The 18,603-nt window shown below is 39.0% G+C and overlaps 1 protein-coding gene across 1 annotated transcript in view; it reads left to right on the top strand.

Annotated features, from left to right (window-relative positions):
- The window catches only part of NAALADL2 (N-acetylated alpha-linked acidic dipeptidase like 2), a 395,523-nt gene that overhangs the window by 364,625 nt on the left and 12,295 nt on the right, over nucleotides 1-18,603 (top strand). Inside the window, exons 13-14 of the mRNA XM_054282897.1 lie at nucleotides 7,628-7,721; nucleotides 15,181-15,379. Coding sequence (XP_054138872.1) covers nucleotides 7,628-7,721; nucleotides 15,181-15,379 — 293 coding nt within the window. The remainder of the gene's footprint in view (nucleotides 1-7,627; nucleotides 7,722-15,180; nucleotides 15,380-18,603) is intronic.

The raw sequence follows: 18,603 nt of genomic DNA, 5'->3' as shown, positions 1-18,603 counted from the left end.
CTGCTTTAAAGAAAACTTTTCAATATTTGTCTCCCTCAGAGACCACCAGAGCAACCTGGCTTTAACACTGGAGCTAAAAAAGAATTAACAAATTCTTTTTTAAAGAATTAGAGCAAAATAGAGCAAATTTTTAAATACTCTAAGAAATCCAGCATGAGGGTTTGTGAAGATTTAAATATTTGTATTGTCATGGTGTGGCCTCCTCAGCCAGAGCTCAAGAAGTGCAGAAGACCATTCTGCCACATCCTTTTGCATGCTCATAACCGTGCACACTGGAGAAAAGTCTAATTCTTTTTCCTAAGATTTTAATCTAGTGGTCCTTTAGAAGTTAATTCAACACTGTCTTTGCATGCAGATACCATGAGAATTTGACGTGCATAAATATTAAATAGATTAGAAAATCATCATTTTGAGATTATTGCTGCTTACGTTTATGTGCTCCGCAGTTGACGCCTTGGCTTGCTGTGTAAGCAGCAGCCCTGTGCAGACAGAAAGTGGCTCTGCCTCAGCTCCAAACTGGGTTGAGCTCAGGTTCGTGTGCACAGTGCCAAGCCTAACTCAATAAAGGCATCATCTTGGAAGGGAGTTCAGCATCCCTCTTCTCTGCCCCTGCAGAAACAAGAGCCTGAGAACTGCCAAAATGGGCCAGGCTCTGACTGTGTGAGGAGCAGCAGGATGTGGATAGAAGCAGGAATGGAAAGAAACTCTGGATAATATCAAGGAATTACAACCCAGGGAATGGAAAATTATTCCTCACTGTAAATTAATGCAATTTAAAATAATTTTTTAATAGAATTGTATAAAATCCTGAGTTGGAAGTGATCTACAAGGATCGTCAAAATCCAACTCCTGGGACAACCCCATCAATCACACCATGATACTAGAAAATTCACATAAAAGCATTTAGATACACAAAAAATATGTATCTCCATATACTTTTACATATATTCTGAAAAGCAGTAATTTCTATAAGTACACAAAAACCAAAGCAGAGATAAGTAAGAGTTTCTTTTTTGTGCAAGAAACTGAAAGTAGTGGGATCAATGATCACTCCCAGCTGTAAATGAAATCCATACAAAATGTAATTTAATTGTTTTAAGTGCTGTATATTACTAAATGGGCCAACTGATTGGATTTTAAGCAAATTATTCACTTAAGAGGATACTTTTGGCCTTAATTTATCAGTGCCTCAGAACCTCATCATGAATCATGCAGAAAACATAGTGTAGGATCATGTAAATAGAGATCTGTATTCCAGAGCCAGCCCAAGCTACCACAGTCCTGGATTATCTAAATATTTTGGGGATTCCTAGTGCTGTGTGCCACCCTAATACAAACAGTCAAATGCTGCTGGCTGTGCACCTGAAGAGAGGGAAAGTCCATGTTTTATTTGCAATCACTTTTATTACCTAATCAATAGTTTCTGTGCTAAGAGTAAATAAAACAATATTAAAATGTTTGGAGGTGGGGGGGGGGGGTGTTGAAATGAAATGTTTAATATTTGCAAGAACCCACGCTTGCCTTGTTCAGAAATAGGTATTTCTGATGAATTGCTGTGCTCTGGTTCACCCACTGTAGCACAGACTCTCCATAGTCCTTTCTCAGAGAGCCCTCTACCGTCCTAAAATACAGCATGTGCCATTCAGTGTGTGATACCCCAAAATACCATTTGATCTGAGGTGTGAATACATGCCCTGGTGCCAACGTAGATTTAAGTAAGGAAAAAAAAAAGCCCAAAACAAACAACAAACACATGGTATTACTGAATATTTAAAAAATCTGAATTGTTGAAGTTTGACAACTTTAATGCAAAATGAACATGGGCAGATTTCTGTTTATGGGCAGATTTCTGTTTCTCTGCCTAACCATGGGAATGTGGTTTTCAGAGACATAGAGGCTCAAAGAATTGGTTGTTTTCTCGTGTTCCTGCCTCTGATTTTTCTTGTGTGAATCAGTTAATTTTTTTGAAAGGTGATGAATATAAAAAAACCCCTGCTGTGTAGACTGATTCTGCAGGAAATTTTTCCACAGTAAATTGAGATCCCACTATTAAAAATGCTCATTAATTTATCATGAGTCTCACGACTGCTGCCATTCATCTGGTAACACTAGGTGCTGAAATTGTTATTGCCAGGGAATCAGAGATTTCATTTAAATAGACTCACTTTCTCATGTTTAATTAAGGAAGTTGAGTGGATAGGGGGAACCAGAAGCAGCATATTCGTGAAATTTGCCTGTATTAATAAAAACATTTCTTCAGTTTTGCTGGGTGGAGAAGGTGGGGAAGGCTGATTGGTTTAACATTTGAGATTACTAATACTGTGTTTCTGAGAGGGGATCTTAATATATGCAGATATTCATTCCTTATTTACATGGGTGTGGAGGCTGAAGCTGTTGTTTATAATTGGTTTAATGTCAGAAGATCTCTGCAGGTCACTCTGCTCATCAGTGTGTGTGGGAAGAGAGACCCTTGATGCAAAAGACAAACACCTGAGATTAAACAGTGCAACAGCCAGTCACCACAGTTAAACCTTTCCACTCACCTTAAGGAAGGAACAAGAGGAAAAAATTTGTTATTTTCAACACAGTGTCACTGATCCCTCTAACAGCACAGAATTCTGCCATGTTCCTTCCCCACCCATGAATCCCAGGGGTGATGTATGAAGGGAGAGGTGCCAGGTGTGAGGGCAAATGTGACTTTAAAAAAATGGTGCTGATATCAGAGGAAGGTGGGGCTCAGTGCTGCTCATTCCCAAGGATTGTTTGGTTCTGTAGCAGGCAGGCTTAGGGATGGGTAATGTTGAGTCTGTAGCTGAGAATCTGCACAGGTTTACCACGCTACCATGTCACATTGCCTCTCCTCTCACATGGTTTGTCGTGGTTTGGGTGGATAAGCTGCCATATGTGTACTGCTTTCCTCTGGAAGTGCACAGATGTCAGTAAAGTATTGTTAACAGGCATAGAATAAAATTTAAAAAGTGTGTTGCAGAGGCAAAGGGCTTGAAATGCAGAGGAGTTGGTGCTGCACAACTCAGGTTTCAAGTATCTGAGCCTAATTCTTTCCAGCAGGTAAAACTGGAGTGCAACACTGCTGAAGACATTGTTTACAGAAGGATAAACACGGCAGTTTACCTGATTCTTTAAGTTATGTTGTTTGTAACCTGGCATATGAAGAGATCTGAGATGTCTGTTTAGATTTTAACACTCCTAATGTAGCTAAAAATGTCCTAAAGGCTCAGCACTTCCACCCACTGAGGTTGGTATGGCACAGTTTCAAATTCCACTAAACAAAAAAACAAAAAAATCCCCAAGATCGGTGTGTAAACTTCTGTGTCAAAGAAACTCCTGCACGCTGCTGTTTATTCTAGCAGATTGATCTCTCTCACGCATAATATTTTCATATCTTCATATCCACTAAATATGCTTTAATTTTATTCCTCTGTGGCAGAATGGAGCATGGGTGGCTGTGCCTGCCTTGTCAGGAAAGCCAGCCAGCACTCGAGGCATGTCCCTGCAAGGCAGGCTCAGGAGCAGCAGGCCCCCAAAGCAAAACTGAATTGTGTAACAGAGACTCTGTGGAGCCTTTCACATTTATCTAGCCTGGGCTTAAAGTATTCATATTTTTTAAAAAAATTAAATTTGTGTGCCAGCAGACATCCTTTATGCTGCTAGTAGGCAGCTTGGATGTTTGAGGAAGAAAGTTGTGTTTTGAACACTGAGTTTAACTCCCTGAGAAAACAGCTGTGACATAGAAAAAACCCCAACCTGTGATGAATCCCCCCAAACTCCACTTTATTTCATTTCCGTATTTGCATTGTAAAAGAGCTAAACTGGTAATGTGTGTTTATAATTTATATAGAGGAACATATTGTGTGCATTTAATCCAGGTATTTTTTTTATGTCACAGTCTTTTAGAAAGTGTTGTGGATCCATCTGATGTTCCTGAAAATTGGATTTTATAGTCAAATTAGGTTCATAGATAGGTAGCATTGCAAGAATGCTTAGTTCCTGAAGGAATAGTTTGTAAAACTCTGGAAGAGGAAAAAACCTACAATGTCATGTGGAAATGACACATGATACTGAATCATCTTTAATGCCAGCATTTTTTTTAAGTTTGTGATTTTTCCTTTTATCTTTTGGGTCCTACACAGTGTCAGAGAAGTAAAAGCAGGGACAGCAATTATTTCCTTCCTACAAAGATGTTTATGCTTTTATGTAAAAGACCTTGAAATAATGTTACTTTGCTATAAAGCTATTTTAAATATTCACATTTGTTTTGCAGTATGCATTCAATTACAGAATGGTTTGAGTTGGAAGGGATCTTAAAACTCATCTTTGAGCTTTGCCATGGGCAGGGACACCTTCCACTGTCCCAGGTGGCTCCAAGCCCTGTCCAGCCTGGCTTTGGACATTTCCAGGGATCCAGAAGCATCCACAGCTTCTCTGGGCAACCTGTGCCAGTGCCTCCCCACCTCATAGAGAACAAATAAGTAAAACTCTACAATTACTGTTACATTTTATATTAATACTTATTTTTTAAGTAATTGGAAGTTCATCAAAAAAATTTTCATTTAGTGAAAAGCACCTTTCCCACAGCTGAGTGCATTGTTAGTCATTATTTTTCCTTTTTAAAATAGAAAGAAAATCATTATGGGATGAATTAGCATTTGAACTCTTAAGATCTTTTCTTAGACTTGATAATTGTATAAATGTTACATCAGTTATTGTGTATTGTACGTGTATTACGTATAAATGCTGTTTGAGAAGTTGTCATTAGTGTTTTGACCACTTCAGTATGGGAATAGAATCAATCACGCTGCTTTAGCTTTTCACTTCATGAGAAAATTGTTGTCTTTACTCTTAGCTAAATTATTCTTGCATTTAATAATTCAGTAGTCAGTCTGATGCATTTTTCACCTGGGAAAAGGGGGCCAAAGCTTGTCTTTATTTTCCATGTATATTCAGTGCTGCGCTCGGGGGAATGGTATATCCAAAAATAAGACTATAAATAAGAAATCAGTAGCCTTTTCTGTCTTGCTGCTTTATGTGGGTTTGATATATGCTCCTGCAGCATTATTACTTACTCTGTTCAAATCAATGCTCTGAGCTTTCCTTTACATGATTGATTCCTTCCAGATTAGCCCACGAAGTACGTGATTTAATAAACACCACTGCTACCTGTTTGCTAACACACAGATGTCTGCAGTGCTACACAGAGACTGTAAAATTCCTAAAAGTGCTTCAGTCAGTCATAAGATTTGGATGGTATCACTTTATTTAAGTAGGAAAAAGAAAACAGATTTGGTCTGCTGTAGTGGAAAGCAAACTAAAATTCCTTGGAAGAAACAGAAATAAGGTAAGAATTCATTAAAATGAAGGCAGATTCTGCAGGAGATAATGATATAAAGGAAAGTTGCTTACTAGAGTATTGTCCTCTTTAAATGCCACTTTCCTGCTTCACAAAAGAAGCATTTTTCCCTTGCTTTTGTGCTCTTAAAAATTGTGGTAGCAGATTGTAAAGTATCAGCAACAACATTACAACTGCTGATGTCACTTCCTAAAATACCTATGGAGATGTATTTTTATTATCATTTAGTGAAAGTTTTAGCAGAAATGAGCTGTCAAGAAAGAATTTAAATGTTCTATAGTGCTGTCCTGGGGTTCAGTGGGTCCAGGTAGGATACCTGGTTTTTATTAGGATGTTATTTCAGTGTCACAGTTGCTTATCTGTAGCAGCTCACAGGGTGCTCATGTTCTGGCCAGTATCTCTTGCAAGAGTTCCATGCAGGACATGGAAGGATTTTTTGTGTCATTTGGATATTTAGAACCAGATTTTTTACAGTTGCTTCTGGCTGGATTATATGGACCTGGTTTAGGTGCAGTCTTGTACAGGTTTTAGTCTGCCCTAACATTTTCATTTTTTGTCTTTTCATAATACCTCTCTGATACCTCTGAGACCACTGTTTTTTAGTCCTTTCCATACAATTTTTGTGTATAATTACTAATAGATAAGGTAATGACCTTTGAGCACTGATGGTCTGAGGAATTGGGAAATTCTTCATAAGTTACTGTGTAATACTTTAACACAGCTGTTCAGACATAGTATTTCTTATCATTAAGTTCACTCTTAGTTCTTTGTTTTTCCTGATAATGGCCTGCCATAACATTATTCCTCCCTATATTTTCTCTATAGATAAGGCAGGGTTTTTTGCTTTGTGCCTTCTGTGATATTGTTTTCTCTGGAAGTAAATCTCCATAGCTTCTCATCTATGCTCAGATGTAGCCTGCAGTCTGATACACACCATATTCCCTCAGTCTCTGCACCCAAACCAGTCTGTGGCCAGGTCATTTCTTCTGTCCTTTCTGAGAAATGTTGTGAGGTTCTATTAATCTTTCTCCAGGAAACTTGTATTTCTGATATTACCCTGCTTTCATCTGCTTTCCTGGGAGATGGTTTTCCTTTTCAATTGCTGTACCATTGTTTTTAATATTACTGAGGCTTGTTGTCTCTTTCTGCTACTTTCTATTGTAAAATTAAAATGCTACTTTTGGCACAGAAACTATCATATTGCTTTTGAAGGATAGATATTATTCTTGCTCCCCCAACACCTTGGGAGGAATTGTACAATATGATTCTATTCAGTCCACATTTTTATCAACATGGTCACCATCACCTGCAGCCATCATTCCATTTTTAGAGCACAGCCTTACAGGTATTTTTTCCCTTTTTGCAATATCAATATATGAAGAAGATGAATGAAAGTTTCTTGCATGTTTTTGTCAGTGTGTTTTTATAGCTCCCAGGAACAGTGATGGACTTGGCAGCCTGGAGACTGAAATCCTCTGTTTAATCACAGCTAGGTGTAGTTCAGCAGAAAGATGTATTTCTATACACAGCCCCTGTAGCATGTCTAAGCCTCGAGCTGGGGAATGACCTTCTGTAAACAGAAAAAAGCTCTCAGGCCTCTCAGCCCCTGCCTTATCTGGGAACTGTTGAAAAAGAAGCATTCATGCCATTGAGTTTTTGTGACAGGTGCTGACATCTAGTCTGGAGTGGGCTGAGGGCTCTCTTTGGGGAATTTCTTTCCCTGAGAGAAAGCAGTGTTGTACCCAGCCTGGGAGTTGCACATCTGCATGCATCGAGTTGTCACATAACACTTCTAAAGGCAGTGGCTTCTCAGGCCAGCTTGCATTTAGCCCTAGGCTTGATCCTCTCATCATTAATGTCTGTGATTCTTTATTTCGGTTGTGAAAACTCTCAAAATCCAATAGCTGAGACCAGAGAACTAAGTAAAACTTTAAACTTCATTCCCATGTTTAGAATATTGAGATAATTTATTTGAAAACAAAGCAAAAATGTCCTCCAGAGAATCCTGCAACATTCTGAGCCCAGAGAAGACACACTGCACAGAATTGTTGTGTGTGGTCATAAATTGTATTCTCTGAACGTTTTGTAGTGATGTACAGAAAGGCAATGGTCCTGGTCATATTCCTTTTCATAAATTTGTACTTATTTCCCTGAAAATCCAATGTAATGAAAAAAAAAGTGCTATTCCAGAAGAAGTGCTGGCTATTAAATCTGCTGGAAATAATTTGACTGGGTTTTGGGTCTTTTTGTATTTTTCAGCTAACAGGACAAGTGACTTTGCAAATTGCCACTGCTCCAGTTTTGCCGTTTAATGCCCTCGACATCGCGTTAGAAGTTCAGAACAGTCTGAAAGGTAATTTTCATTAGAGGAATATTGTTCTCCATTATTACAGGGGGGGAAAAAAGCATCATCTAATCCCTGATACATATTTTCAATACTTGAATAGTAGCCAGTGATTTTACTAGTTAAATAGGGCCATTATAGAATGCTGAATAAAACACAATTTTGGTGCTAAAGAAAGCCACAAAGTTTTTAGATTTCTTCTAATGTTACTTTGTCAATTAAGCAGTACAGGTTAGTGTAGTTGTCCTAAGACCTCTGAAAAATATTTCTGTTTATAGGTTTATGAAACTCTCAAGTTGATCTGTTAAATAGAGAAGTCATTTCTATGAAATCACAACCAAACTTCACATATCCTTCAGCAGATTGTGATATCATATCTCAAATGTAAAGACTTTTTGAAGTCTTCAGGTGCTACCCCTGCATTTCATTCACTCCCTTCACTATAAAGCACCACTTTTCTGTAACACATACTCATAGAAGTACAATACCTTTGCTTTAATCTTTGCCATCCATCATTGTGAAGATGCAGGAGTCAGGAGGCAAGTATTGGTCTGGAACCAGTGAGCATCTAAAAAGACAAGTAATTTTAGCTCTGTTGTGCCACATAAACATTGGTTTAGTTCAGCCTAAACACAGCAGGGGATGATCATCAAATGAAGTGTGGCTCAGCTGGTGTTCCTTCAACTGAACATGAGATATCTTCTATTGTTCTTCCTTTTTCTTTATTTTGAGTAACAGGAAACGTTGATTTAAACTGACTTTTTTTTCCCTCAACTTCAGTTAGATCATTTATCTCTACCACTTCAGGGGAGAGAAAATTATTTCCTAGGCTGCAGGGCCAGCAGGATAAATTTTCTCCCAGCTGTTCACTTTGGAGTTTTGTTTAATGATTTTTCTCATGGCTTTCATGTCTTGTCTGTCTCTGACTTGTATAAAAGAACAGTTTATGTTCATTTTGGAAAACATTAAGACAATGGTCCTTTTTCAGTTACTTAAATGAGAAGTTGTACTTTTTTAATGTGGCTCATGGGTTTATTCATTCTTCAAAAGATTTTATGTTGAACAAACTTTCCAGTTCAAAGTTGGAATGTCTTAGTAAGCTGTTTCCTTCTCCAACTCAATGCAAACTGTAAATGTAGAAAAGATGAAGGTAAATCTGCTTGACATGTAAAATATTTGTTCATTAGGCTTAATTTTGTGCCTCTGGGGTCTGGTTCAGCCAATTCCTTGAACACACATTTTATTACCCATTGGACTTTCTCACATGCTTGAAGTTAAATTTTGTGTAAATATTTGAGTCACTGTTTTTGCAGTCTCCTGGATTTGCTCACAAAAGGTTGTGTATACCTTGATACTTGTTAATACTGCATTTATTTACATTTCTGAAGGATGTAATGTGGTGGGTGTCTGTGCAATTAGCTCTGCTAAATTCCATGGGATGTTACTCAGCACCTCACAGAGCATTTCTTACATCCAGGATAGGGTGGATGGCAAGTTGTGTCATCCCCAACATGTTCATATGGCTCATGGCCTGTTCTTCAGGAAGATGGGGAAGAGGTGTTCTCTCCCCTTGCACACACCAGAACTCTTGGAAACAAACTTTGGGTTTATCTGAAAGAAAGGGTTGGGGCTGGAGAGATTTATTTTTCTGCCTCTGCTGATGGTCTGATGTTTAACAGGAGACCTTGTGGTCATAGATGATGGGAGATGGGGGTTCCAACACTGAAACCCAGGTCCCCAGGGCTGGTCAGGCCTGCCTGTTCACAGATGTGATATTTTAAACAAATTCATAAATAAGGGACTGCTTAGAATATTCTCATTAGCTGCACCTTGCAGCTGTGTGGGGTTTGTGCCTTCCATACATTTAAAGTCAAGATCCATTTTAACTTTAATCAAATATATTAATATCTTGCTAGGCCTTGTATCCTATGGAAGTCCAATTAATCTTTTGAGGTAGGGTGCAGACTAGATGTTATATCTGGTGTGTGAGTGATGCAAACAGTACTTTTAAGCATTCCTGTAGAAATGCTTTGTATGTATATGCAAGTAAAAATGTACAATCACTTGTATAGAAGTGTTTTGTATGTAAACAAGCATTTTTATCCAGAACATATTTGTGTTTTCTGCTGCAAGCTCTTAGCACTGTGCTCCTTGTAGCCTGTCTGTAAAATCTGGTGTGTGTTACAGCAAGTTTCAGGGGTTGACGATGGAGATTCTCCAGCACCTCATTGGGATTAAAAGCATTCCTGTACCTTTGCACCTGACTGTCCCAGCAATAGCAAGTTCAGCTACCCAGTTTACACAATTGAAGTCAGCCAGGTTGGTGTTGTCCCTCACTTGGGTGCTGTTGAAGCTGATGTCATTTATTGATGTCATTTATCATTGCCACTCTCTTGGACTCGTGCAAACCTTTCACAGTTGGTGTCTGTGTCCCAGCCCTGAGCTGTGTCCGTGCAGCACCAGGCAGGAGAGGTGAGATCCCCACCTGTGGCTGTCAGCACAGGCTGCTGGAGCAGATTGTAGCCATCTCTGATGGCCACTGGCTGAGAGGGAGAGCCTCATGAAGACAAATTGAGGGTGGATGAGATTTTTCTGGTTTTCCAGAAGTGCAAGAGCTGTGATTTAAAGCTCTTTGGCTGACTCAGTGTCAGCTATGTGTGTGGCTCCTTATCAGTTAGGCCCTTTTTTCTCCCAGAATGGATGTTTTACAGATGTTACTGCAGCTGAAGTACTTGGGGTGATAATGCTAGGCGGCACTAGCAGGAGTTTAAAATAATCTGGTTTACAATAAGTCATTCCCAGGGAAGTCTGCTTGACTTTCCACAGCCCTGTCTCTACCCATACATTTCAAAACATCAGCCTAAACTCTCTGTTCTTAGAAAAAATCAATAGAGAAACCTATCTCTCTCATTTACTTGATGGCTGCATGCTCATTGCCTACAGCTATCTGCTGCTCTTCAGCTTGGCATCATTTTACCTGCTTGACTGTATTTCCCTGATCATTTTGGGTGCTTTTCAGAATTACTCTCTCCTCCTGTCTGTAATGTTCAGAAAATTTCACTCTTTACTGTTTCTACCCTTTATTCTTGACTGCAGCAGAGGTGAAAAATGCAACAAATCTGTATCTAAGAGAGAAAAATCTCTTTTGTCATGAGACAGTGGCATCTTGTCTTCAGTATCCATTCAAGGTTATTATGTATTAGTACCTTTTTTCAGCCTTTAAAAGACAGTAATGGAAAAAGGCATTTTCCATGGATAAACATTTAGTTCTGAAGGGCAAGGATGAGCATCTATTCTGTGTTAGAAGGCCTTAAGTTTCAGCAGCACGAAGTCATTGGTAACTTCACAGAATCACAGAATGGTTTGGGTTGGATGGGACCTTTTTAAAGTTATCTAGTCCAATGCAGTGAGCAGGGAGATATTCCAGTAGATCGAGATGTTCAGAGCCTCATCCAAGCTGGCACTGAATGTTTCCAGGATGGGGCACCCCAGTGTTCCACCATCCTCATTGTAAAAAATCTCTTCCTTACACCTAGCCTAAATCTAATCTTTTGGTTTAAAAATCTTACCCTATGTCCTATTTCAAAAGTTTCTTACAAATCCCCCTTTCAGTATTAACAGAGCACAATGAATTCTCCCTGGAGCCTGCCCTTCTCCAGGCTCCTGTATTGACATGCACACTGTAAAATGTCACAACATTCCTCTTTAACACAACTTCTTTGCAAAAAGACTTGGAGCAGCACCAGATGAGTTTACTTGGGCTACAGCAGTCATGGCAGCAAAATTGAAGCTGATGGCAGCATATCCTTTGCACTGTGGATGTCTTTGGATTTGTGGTTCTGCCCCTTTAGGGTGCTTCTTACAAAGCTTTCCCATTCAGATTTTCTACTGCCAGGTCTGCTTATCCTATTTTACAGAGCATGAAGAATTTTCCTTGTGAATACAGCAGCACATGATAGCTGATTCAGAATTTGCAAACCAATCAAAACCTGAAGCAATTTCCCTTCTCTCTTACATGCAAACACATGTTCACATATATGGTAAACCAGCATCATGCCTTAAAATGCTGATTTTTCTATGCTCCCTTTCCTATAAAGACTCATAGGCAAGTATTTTCATAACAGAGGGCACAAACAGAATTTAAAACTGTTCAACCTCTAGCTGTGCTTTTCATAAGAGCAATCAGTTGCAGAGGGAAAGGCTATTGCATTCAGTGTCTGTAAAAATATCTGTTTGGTGTAACTTGTTTCTGAATAGGATCCACTTGCATTTAGCAAATGCAATGAAATTCAACAGTGTAATTCCCTGATCAAGGGTGCACATGCTCTTGAGTCACTGTACTGTGCTTGCAATTTTATTTTTGTAGCAACTAAACAACTAGCTTGGATGATTCATCATGATTCACATTGGAGACAAAAGGACAAAGAATACAAAATAAAATAATGTGGCATTGTTTTCTCTTAAACAAGGTAACAATTGTGCTTGATTTTTCTCTGTAAAAGCATCACAAGGTGCTTAAGACATTATTAGTTAATGCAGGGTTTTCGTGAAGAATCATTTGCCCTTCCATTCCCATCTTCTCAGCCTGAGAAAAGCATAAATCAGTTTCCCTTGGTGGTGCACTTCAGAGTGTGGTGATGCCTGTTCTGGCCTTGGCTGGCTGAGGTAACACTGCCCATCCTTGCAGGTTTTGTACTGAAGCACTGAAAAAGGGCCTGGGTGTGTTTTCTAACAAGTGCTGGTTTAGAGTGTAAAACAAAGAGTTGGTTTAAGGGCTGTGGAGAACAGGTGAGAGCATTTGCAGGATGTTTGTGTTTAAAGGGTGGTCTGGTTGGCTTCATTTCCAAGTACAGAAAGATGGATTTTCCCTTTATCTCACTTTCCCTACTGAAAAGGCAAAGCTGACATTTGCAATTGTTTATATAAGATTCAGAATAATAATTTTATGTTACTTGGAATACAAAGTGCTTTGCTGAAACCAAAGGATTCTTTCTTACAGGGTGGATTTAAACATTTCCATATGGACACAAGTCCCAGGGTAAGGTGTGCACGGTGCCTGCATTATATACATGGGAATGGGAAGTTCTTCAGCTGCACAGGATGTTTGCCAAAGATTTGGAAATTAAGGATAATGATATTTTCCAAATACCTTAAATGTAGCAAGCTTATATGCTTGAAGAATATTTTTATGAGGCCTCAACCTAACTTGATCAGAATTTCAATTACTTCAGACTCAGAGAGTTTCCAACCCTTTATATCAAGATGCCAGCACACCTGTTATCCATTCTGCTTAGGGAAAGGTGGATTGGTCGAGTGTCATTAGCAAAGGAACCTTGTCCCAAGCCAGGGCAGACATAAACCATCTTCTTTCACTCCTGTTCCCCCAGGGAGCTTCTGTTCATTGCTGAAATTCATCTTGATATCTCAGGAAATCTGACAGTTTCTCTCACGCCAGCATCTTGTCTCTCCGTGTATTCCGGATCATTTCATGTTTTGCTAGATTGGAATGTGCCAGTCAGCTGAATGACAGGAGTATATGGGATGTATGAACTCCTTTTCCTGTGCTGGAATGTATCCAATAGCAAGTCTCTTTTTCTATATGAGAGAGAGAATATGTTATATTCAGGCATTTCCTTGGATTTCTTAGTTATAGCTGTTGGCTTTTCCATCCCTATTATTTGCTCTCCTTTCAGACTCCAGCCATGAATAATTTGAGAAATGAGTTGGTGTTTGTCTTGATTTTAACTAGAGTAGAGTTAATTAACTAGAGTAGAGTTAATTTTCTTCCTAGTAGCTGCTACTGTGTTATGCTTTAGGACGAGATGAAGGTTGGTAACTCACTGATGCTTCTGTTGTTGTTCAGCAGTGCTTACCCTGAGGACTTTGCAGTTTCCTGTGTTTTCCCATAGAGGAGTTAGAGGAAGCTGGGAGGGAGCATGGCCAGGACAGCTGACCTGAACTGGCCAAAGGGGTATTTCATACCAGAGAAACCAGGCTCAGTTTAAGCTGAGGTGGCCAAGGAGTCTGATTGCTGCTGGGGCCAGGCTGAACATGGTCAGCCCAATACAATTGCTCATCACTTGTCTCTCTTGGGTTTTATGTCTCTCTTTTGGTTTCCTCCCTTTCTGATGCTATATTATTACTGTTGTTACTATGATCATCATCATTATATATCAAACTGTTCTAATTTCAGCCCATTGATTTTAACTTTTTGATTCTTTCCCCATTCCATCAGGGAAGCCAGTGGGTGAGTGAGCAACTGCCTGGTACTTGCCAGCTAAGGTTAAACCATGTCAGTGTTCCCCAATTACTATTTGTGATTTTTCCATGTGTATCTTAGACAAGGAAGTTGAAAATTCATTTAACTTGAGTCCTGAACCACTTTCTTGGCTTAATTATCTCAGTCACTAAGGCACAGAACTCCCTGAGGTTTGCACATTCAGGTAGAGGTGAGACAGCTCCTAGAACAGCATGGTTTATGTTGATTAAGGCATTATTTGAAAGATCTAAGCATGGTTGGATTTCTTGTCAATAGGTGAAGTGAATCTTGGCCTTAAAGATAATTTCTGCATCCTGGAAATGTTTGTGCTGACTGATACTGCTTTTGACTTTCTATCAGGTTCAGGCTCTGCTTTCTCTCTCCATGTGCTTGTAAAGATGAAGGCAGTCCATGCACACACTGGGAAAGGAGGCCACACTCTTCACCTGCACTGCAGGTGGGAGGAGGCTGCACATTCACAGTGCTCCAATTCACATTTCTCTTTCTGGACTGTGAAAAGGGAAATACTGAAATTGTGGCGTGCTCCTAGGTGATGCAGGCTTTTATCCTTTTGCTGTCTGAGTGGGGTTGCTAACAAAGCAATAGTTAACACTCCAAGTTAAAAAGTTTTGAAAATATTGACTGGATTAGAATATGCATTAGGATATCAATTAAAGTTAGCTCATTGGCATATGACTTAAGTGATTACGAGGAGCAATTTCACATAACCCTCTACAATTGCTGTTAACCTCTAAGATTCTAAAATGTTGAATCAAATTCAATTAAACTCTGCATATTAAAATATTCTATATAGCAGTCATTATGGAATCCAAGCACAAGCTTGCAGGCTCAAGAGCAACAGCATCAAATGGCATTGAATAAATTCAGTCTCAGAAGGAAATGCTGTAGCTCTTGATCTATAACCATTGCTTCCTGCATGCCTGTTTTTCCAATGCTAGATTTTAAGCTGTACCCCAAAAATCATTCCTCACAGCTTATTAGATCTTAAAGCATCAGAGCCCAAATTGATCTTTGAAGAGCAGATCAGAGGTTACACGGAGTGATCTATGGCTTCCCTTGACCCATTCATGCTGCTCACAGGGGAAGGAGAGGCTCAGGCTTTAATTGGACTATTAATTTTGACTTGGAAGCAAGAGTAATAAGTGGTGAGTGAATCACTGGTGGCTGTCTTGCTGTCCCTGCTCCCAGGTGATGAAGCAGGCGTCCCTCAGCTGCTGGCAGTGGCGTCGCGGCTCAGGGACACGGCGGAGCTGTTCCAGTCGGACGAGATGCGCCCGGCCAATGACCCCCAGGAGCGAGCCCCTGTCAGAGTCAGGATGCTCAATGATGTGCTACAGGGCTTGGAGAAAAGCTTCCTGCTTCAGCAAGCTCCTCCAGGACTTTACAGGTACGGTACACGGTGTTCCACACGTTCTGCAGCTGGGCTCAAATGGTGTTCACCGCTGCTTGGTTCGCAGAGCTGTCTTTAAAGAGAAGACGTCAGTGAGTACCCAGAATTAAAGCTATTTTTTTCCTATCACGTCCTTTCTGCAGAAAACATTAATTCACTACAATGCAAGGGGTCATTAGAATGCAGCACTGTAGCACTTCTGTCATGACATTGCTGCTAACAAGACGTATGGTGTGATGGCAGCCCAGGCAGCGTGGCAGAAACGTGTGTCAGATGGAACAGGAAGCTTTCAGAAGGAGAAAATATTTTGAAGTCTAATACTGTTTGACAAGCTCCACCTATATTTTATTTAAAACTTTGTACAGTTCATTGAAGATTCAGAATTGTACAAGATACTGTGTAGCATTATTTAACATATTTAATTATATAGCAGCGTTCTTGGATGCATTTCAGCAAGTTAAAGGCAGTACATCCCAGTTAATGAGGAGGCCTGAGTCAGTTACTGCTCATAACATCTTGTCTCTGCTTGGAATTGCTCTCTGATATGTATCCAGCTGCACTACTCAGGTTGGTTTTAAGATGTCGTCGTCATCCCATCTTTTACTTTCTAAGAAGTCTGCAGGTCTCTGTCTCTCACCAGAACCATCTAAAGTAGCAAAACTGTACTTTGATTCCAGTTGATGGGGCAAATTATCCGATGTCTCCTGCAAGTGAATGTGTAAAAGTGGACATCAAAGAGACAAGTGGTAGAGGTGAGGAAGGAAAGCAGAAAGCTCTAGCACAGGAGGGATTCTTCCAGTTATTAGCAATGGTACAAAACAAATGCAGTCTTCTTTTAACAAAAGCAAAGGGGAAAAAAAGCAAGGTAGTTATGGGGAGCTCAAAAGTGTCAGTGAATAAAAGCCCTACAGCTGTAATAAAGAAAATAGAATAATTATATTTGGGGAGAGGCTAATTTACTTCCTTCCTGCTGTGACTGGATTTGTAACATGAAGAAATAAGCCAAAATGGGATTAGATAAAGTCTAATATTCCAGGTTTAGCAGCGCTGTCTGTCTTGTCTGAACTGGTATGGTGTTGCAAAGGAGCCAAAAACCTGTTTAATAATAATGTAATATTTATGTGTTGCATTGCAACAGCAACATTCAACATTGTTGAATCTGGCCCAGCTCTTTATTTGTAAAAATAAATTATATCAAAATTTAAGATTATAAGGAGAGGGTTTTTGACATCTTCTAATATTTCAGTTCTTGCAGCACTTGCATTATTAAGTTTGTTATTTACCAAAATGTAATTACTAGATATGCAAACATAAAGTAACAAATTTTTCACCTGCTTTCCACAGTACTTTAGTGCAGAGCAAAAGTACTTTCACACTGGCAAAGTAGACACTGTGGAAGTGAAAATGTTGTACTTGCTGCCCTCCAATTTAATTAAATTTGATACACGATTCAACAGTACAGGATTTCAAAGACTAGGAGGAAACATTGGCTTTGACTTTACTCTGAATAAATTTACCTGACATCATCTGGAATATACAACAGCAAAGGACACCTTGTGTGTCATCATTTAGATGTTCATTTAAAAAGAATACAACCTTTGTACAGTGCCAAGGTGTGTAATTGTTACCTTTAATGGCAAATCTACACAGATAAACAGAGCCAAGGACACTGTTAGGGTGCTGATGTCCTTTGCTGCCATTTAAAATCTGAAGAACATTTGCTTAATTAAAAAATAAAAGGCATCTAAGTCTTGTTTCGATTATTTTTCATTTTTTAGGGATTGAAAGTTCTTCTGTTAATTGATGAAGTTCTGTGAATATGTTTTGTATTCTGAAGATATAATTGTGTCCTGAGAACACTAGAAATACTTGAAAAGCCTAATAGACTTTTTTTTTTTTTCTTGTAAAACTTAAAGCTTATTCTTTTTGTCATTTTATAAGGAAAACAAACCAAAAAATCAGTCTCACAGCCAGGACCTTGTATGCCATGTTTCATCCCAGTCAGAAGATTGATAGGCAAGTTATAAACCCCTGAAATAGTGGTTTATAATGGAAATGCTGGCAGCCCTTTAACTATAGCAGCACAAGCAGTACAGCAATAAATACTGTGCTTCATCTGTAAACAGAAATTTAGGATGCAGTTTGCAGCCTTGACCTTCAGGCTCCAACTGTGTTTAGATCATTAAGATTCCATAAATACTGTAATTTACAGCCTTCTGGAGGAAGAATTTGTGTGCACAGTAAAGGACGTATTCTTCATGAAAAAATGATTGCTTCCTGTATACCCATTTGGACTCATATTCTCAACCTCAATCAAAGCACTTGACAAATTTGCTGAAGTTTTAGGCATCATTTTTAGCCTTGTGTTTGTCCTAATTCACAGCTCTCTGGATCTATACTGTGTTTTCTGTCCTAGAACTTGAATTTAAAAGAAAGGTGTTTTTTTCTTTATTGCAGGAGTGTTGTAACTTTCCTGTGCTTCTCCACTACAGGGGAACTGATACATCTTTTATATATCTTTTCTTTTTTTCCTCTAGTTTGCACACACATTCCCCTAGCTGTAGTCTTTCACTGTATGTAGGTCCTTAAAAAAATAAATGCCTCATTCCAGTCAATGTCATAGGGCAATATTTGGGCATAATTGATACATTTTGCATCTAAAATGAGAAGTAATATAATCAGACTTACTACCAGAATTCAAATTACTATTCTTTTAATAATTGGATTAGGATATTTGACTAAATTTCAGTAATCATGATTGACATTGGCAGGTTGTTCAGTACAGTAAATGCTGTAGTTTTGATGCTCGTTCCTCTTACCTGAACTTCCTGACATTGAACTGCAAATTTGACAACAGTTCCCCATGATCTCTATTTCCAGCTGAGCTGGAAATACACAAGTACAGCTTTAATCAGGGTATTTTAGTCTTATCCAGAAATTTAGGCAGAATGAAAAATAACAGGTTGAGGAATATCCTGCTTTGCAAAAGTTACCCTGGGACTTGATTTGGGGTTAGGAGAAAATTGCTGAGTTTTGTTGTACCTGAAGTATTTCTTTGATTCCCAGTGGTAACCCTGGGTAGATTTTCTATTTTCAGAACAAATTCCTAGGCATAAAATAGGATTGCTGTTGGTATTTTTCATTTATTTCTCTTTGTTTCTCATAGCATAATCATAATACTGATAATTATTTGGATTTATAATTTGCCATTATTTTAATGG

The sequence above is a fragment of the Melozone crissalis genome, unplaced genomic scaffold, assembly GCF_028551555.1.
Source record: "Melozone crissalis strain CALT ecotype California unplaced genomic scaffold, PUWL_Pcris_2 ptg000034l_1, whole genome shotgun sequence".
Taxonomy (NCBI): Eukaryota; Metazoa; Chordata; class Aves; order Passeriformes; family Passerellidae; genus Melozone; species Melozone crissalis.
This window is presented reverse-complemented; position numbering and strand designations above follow the sequence as displayed.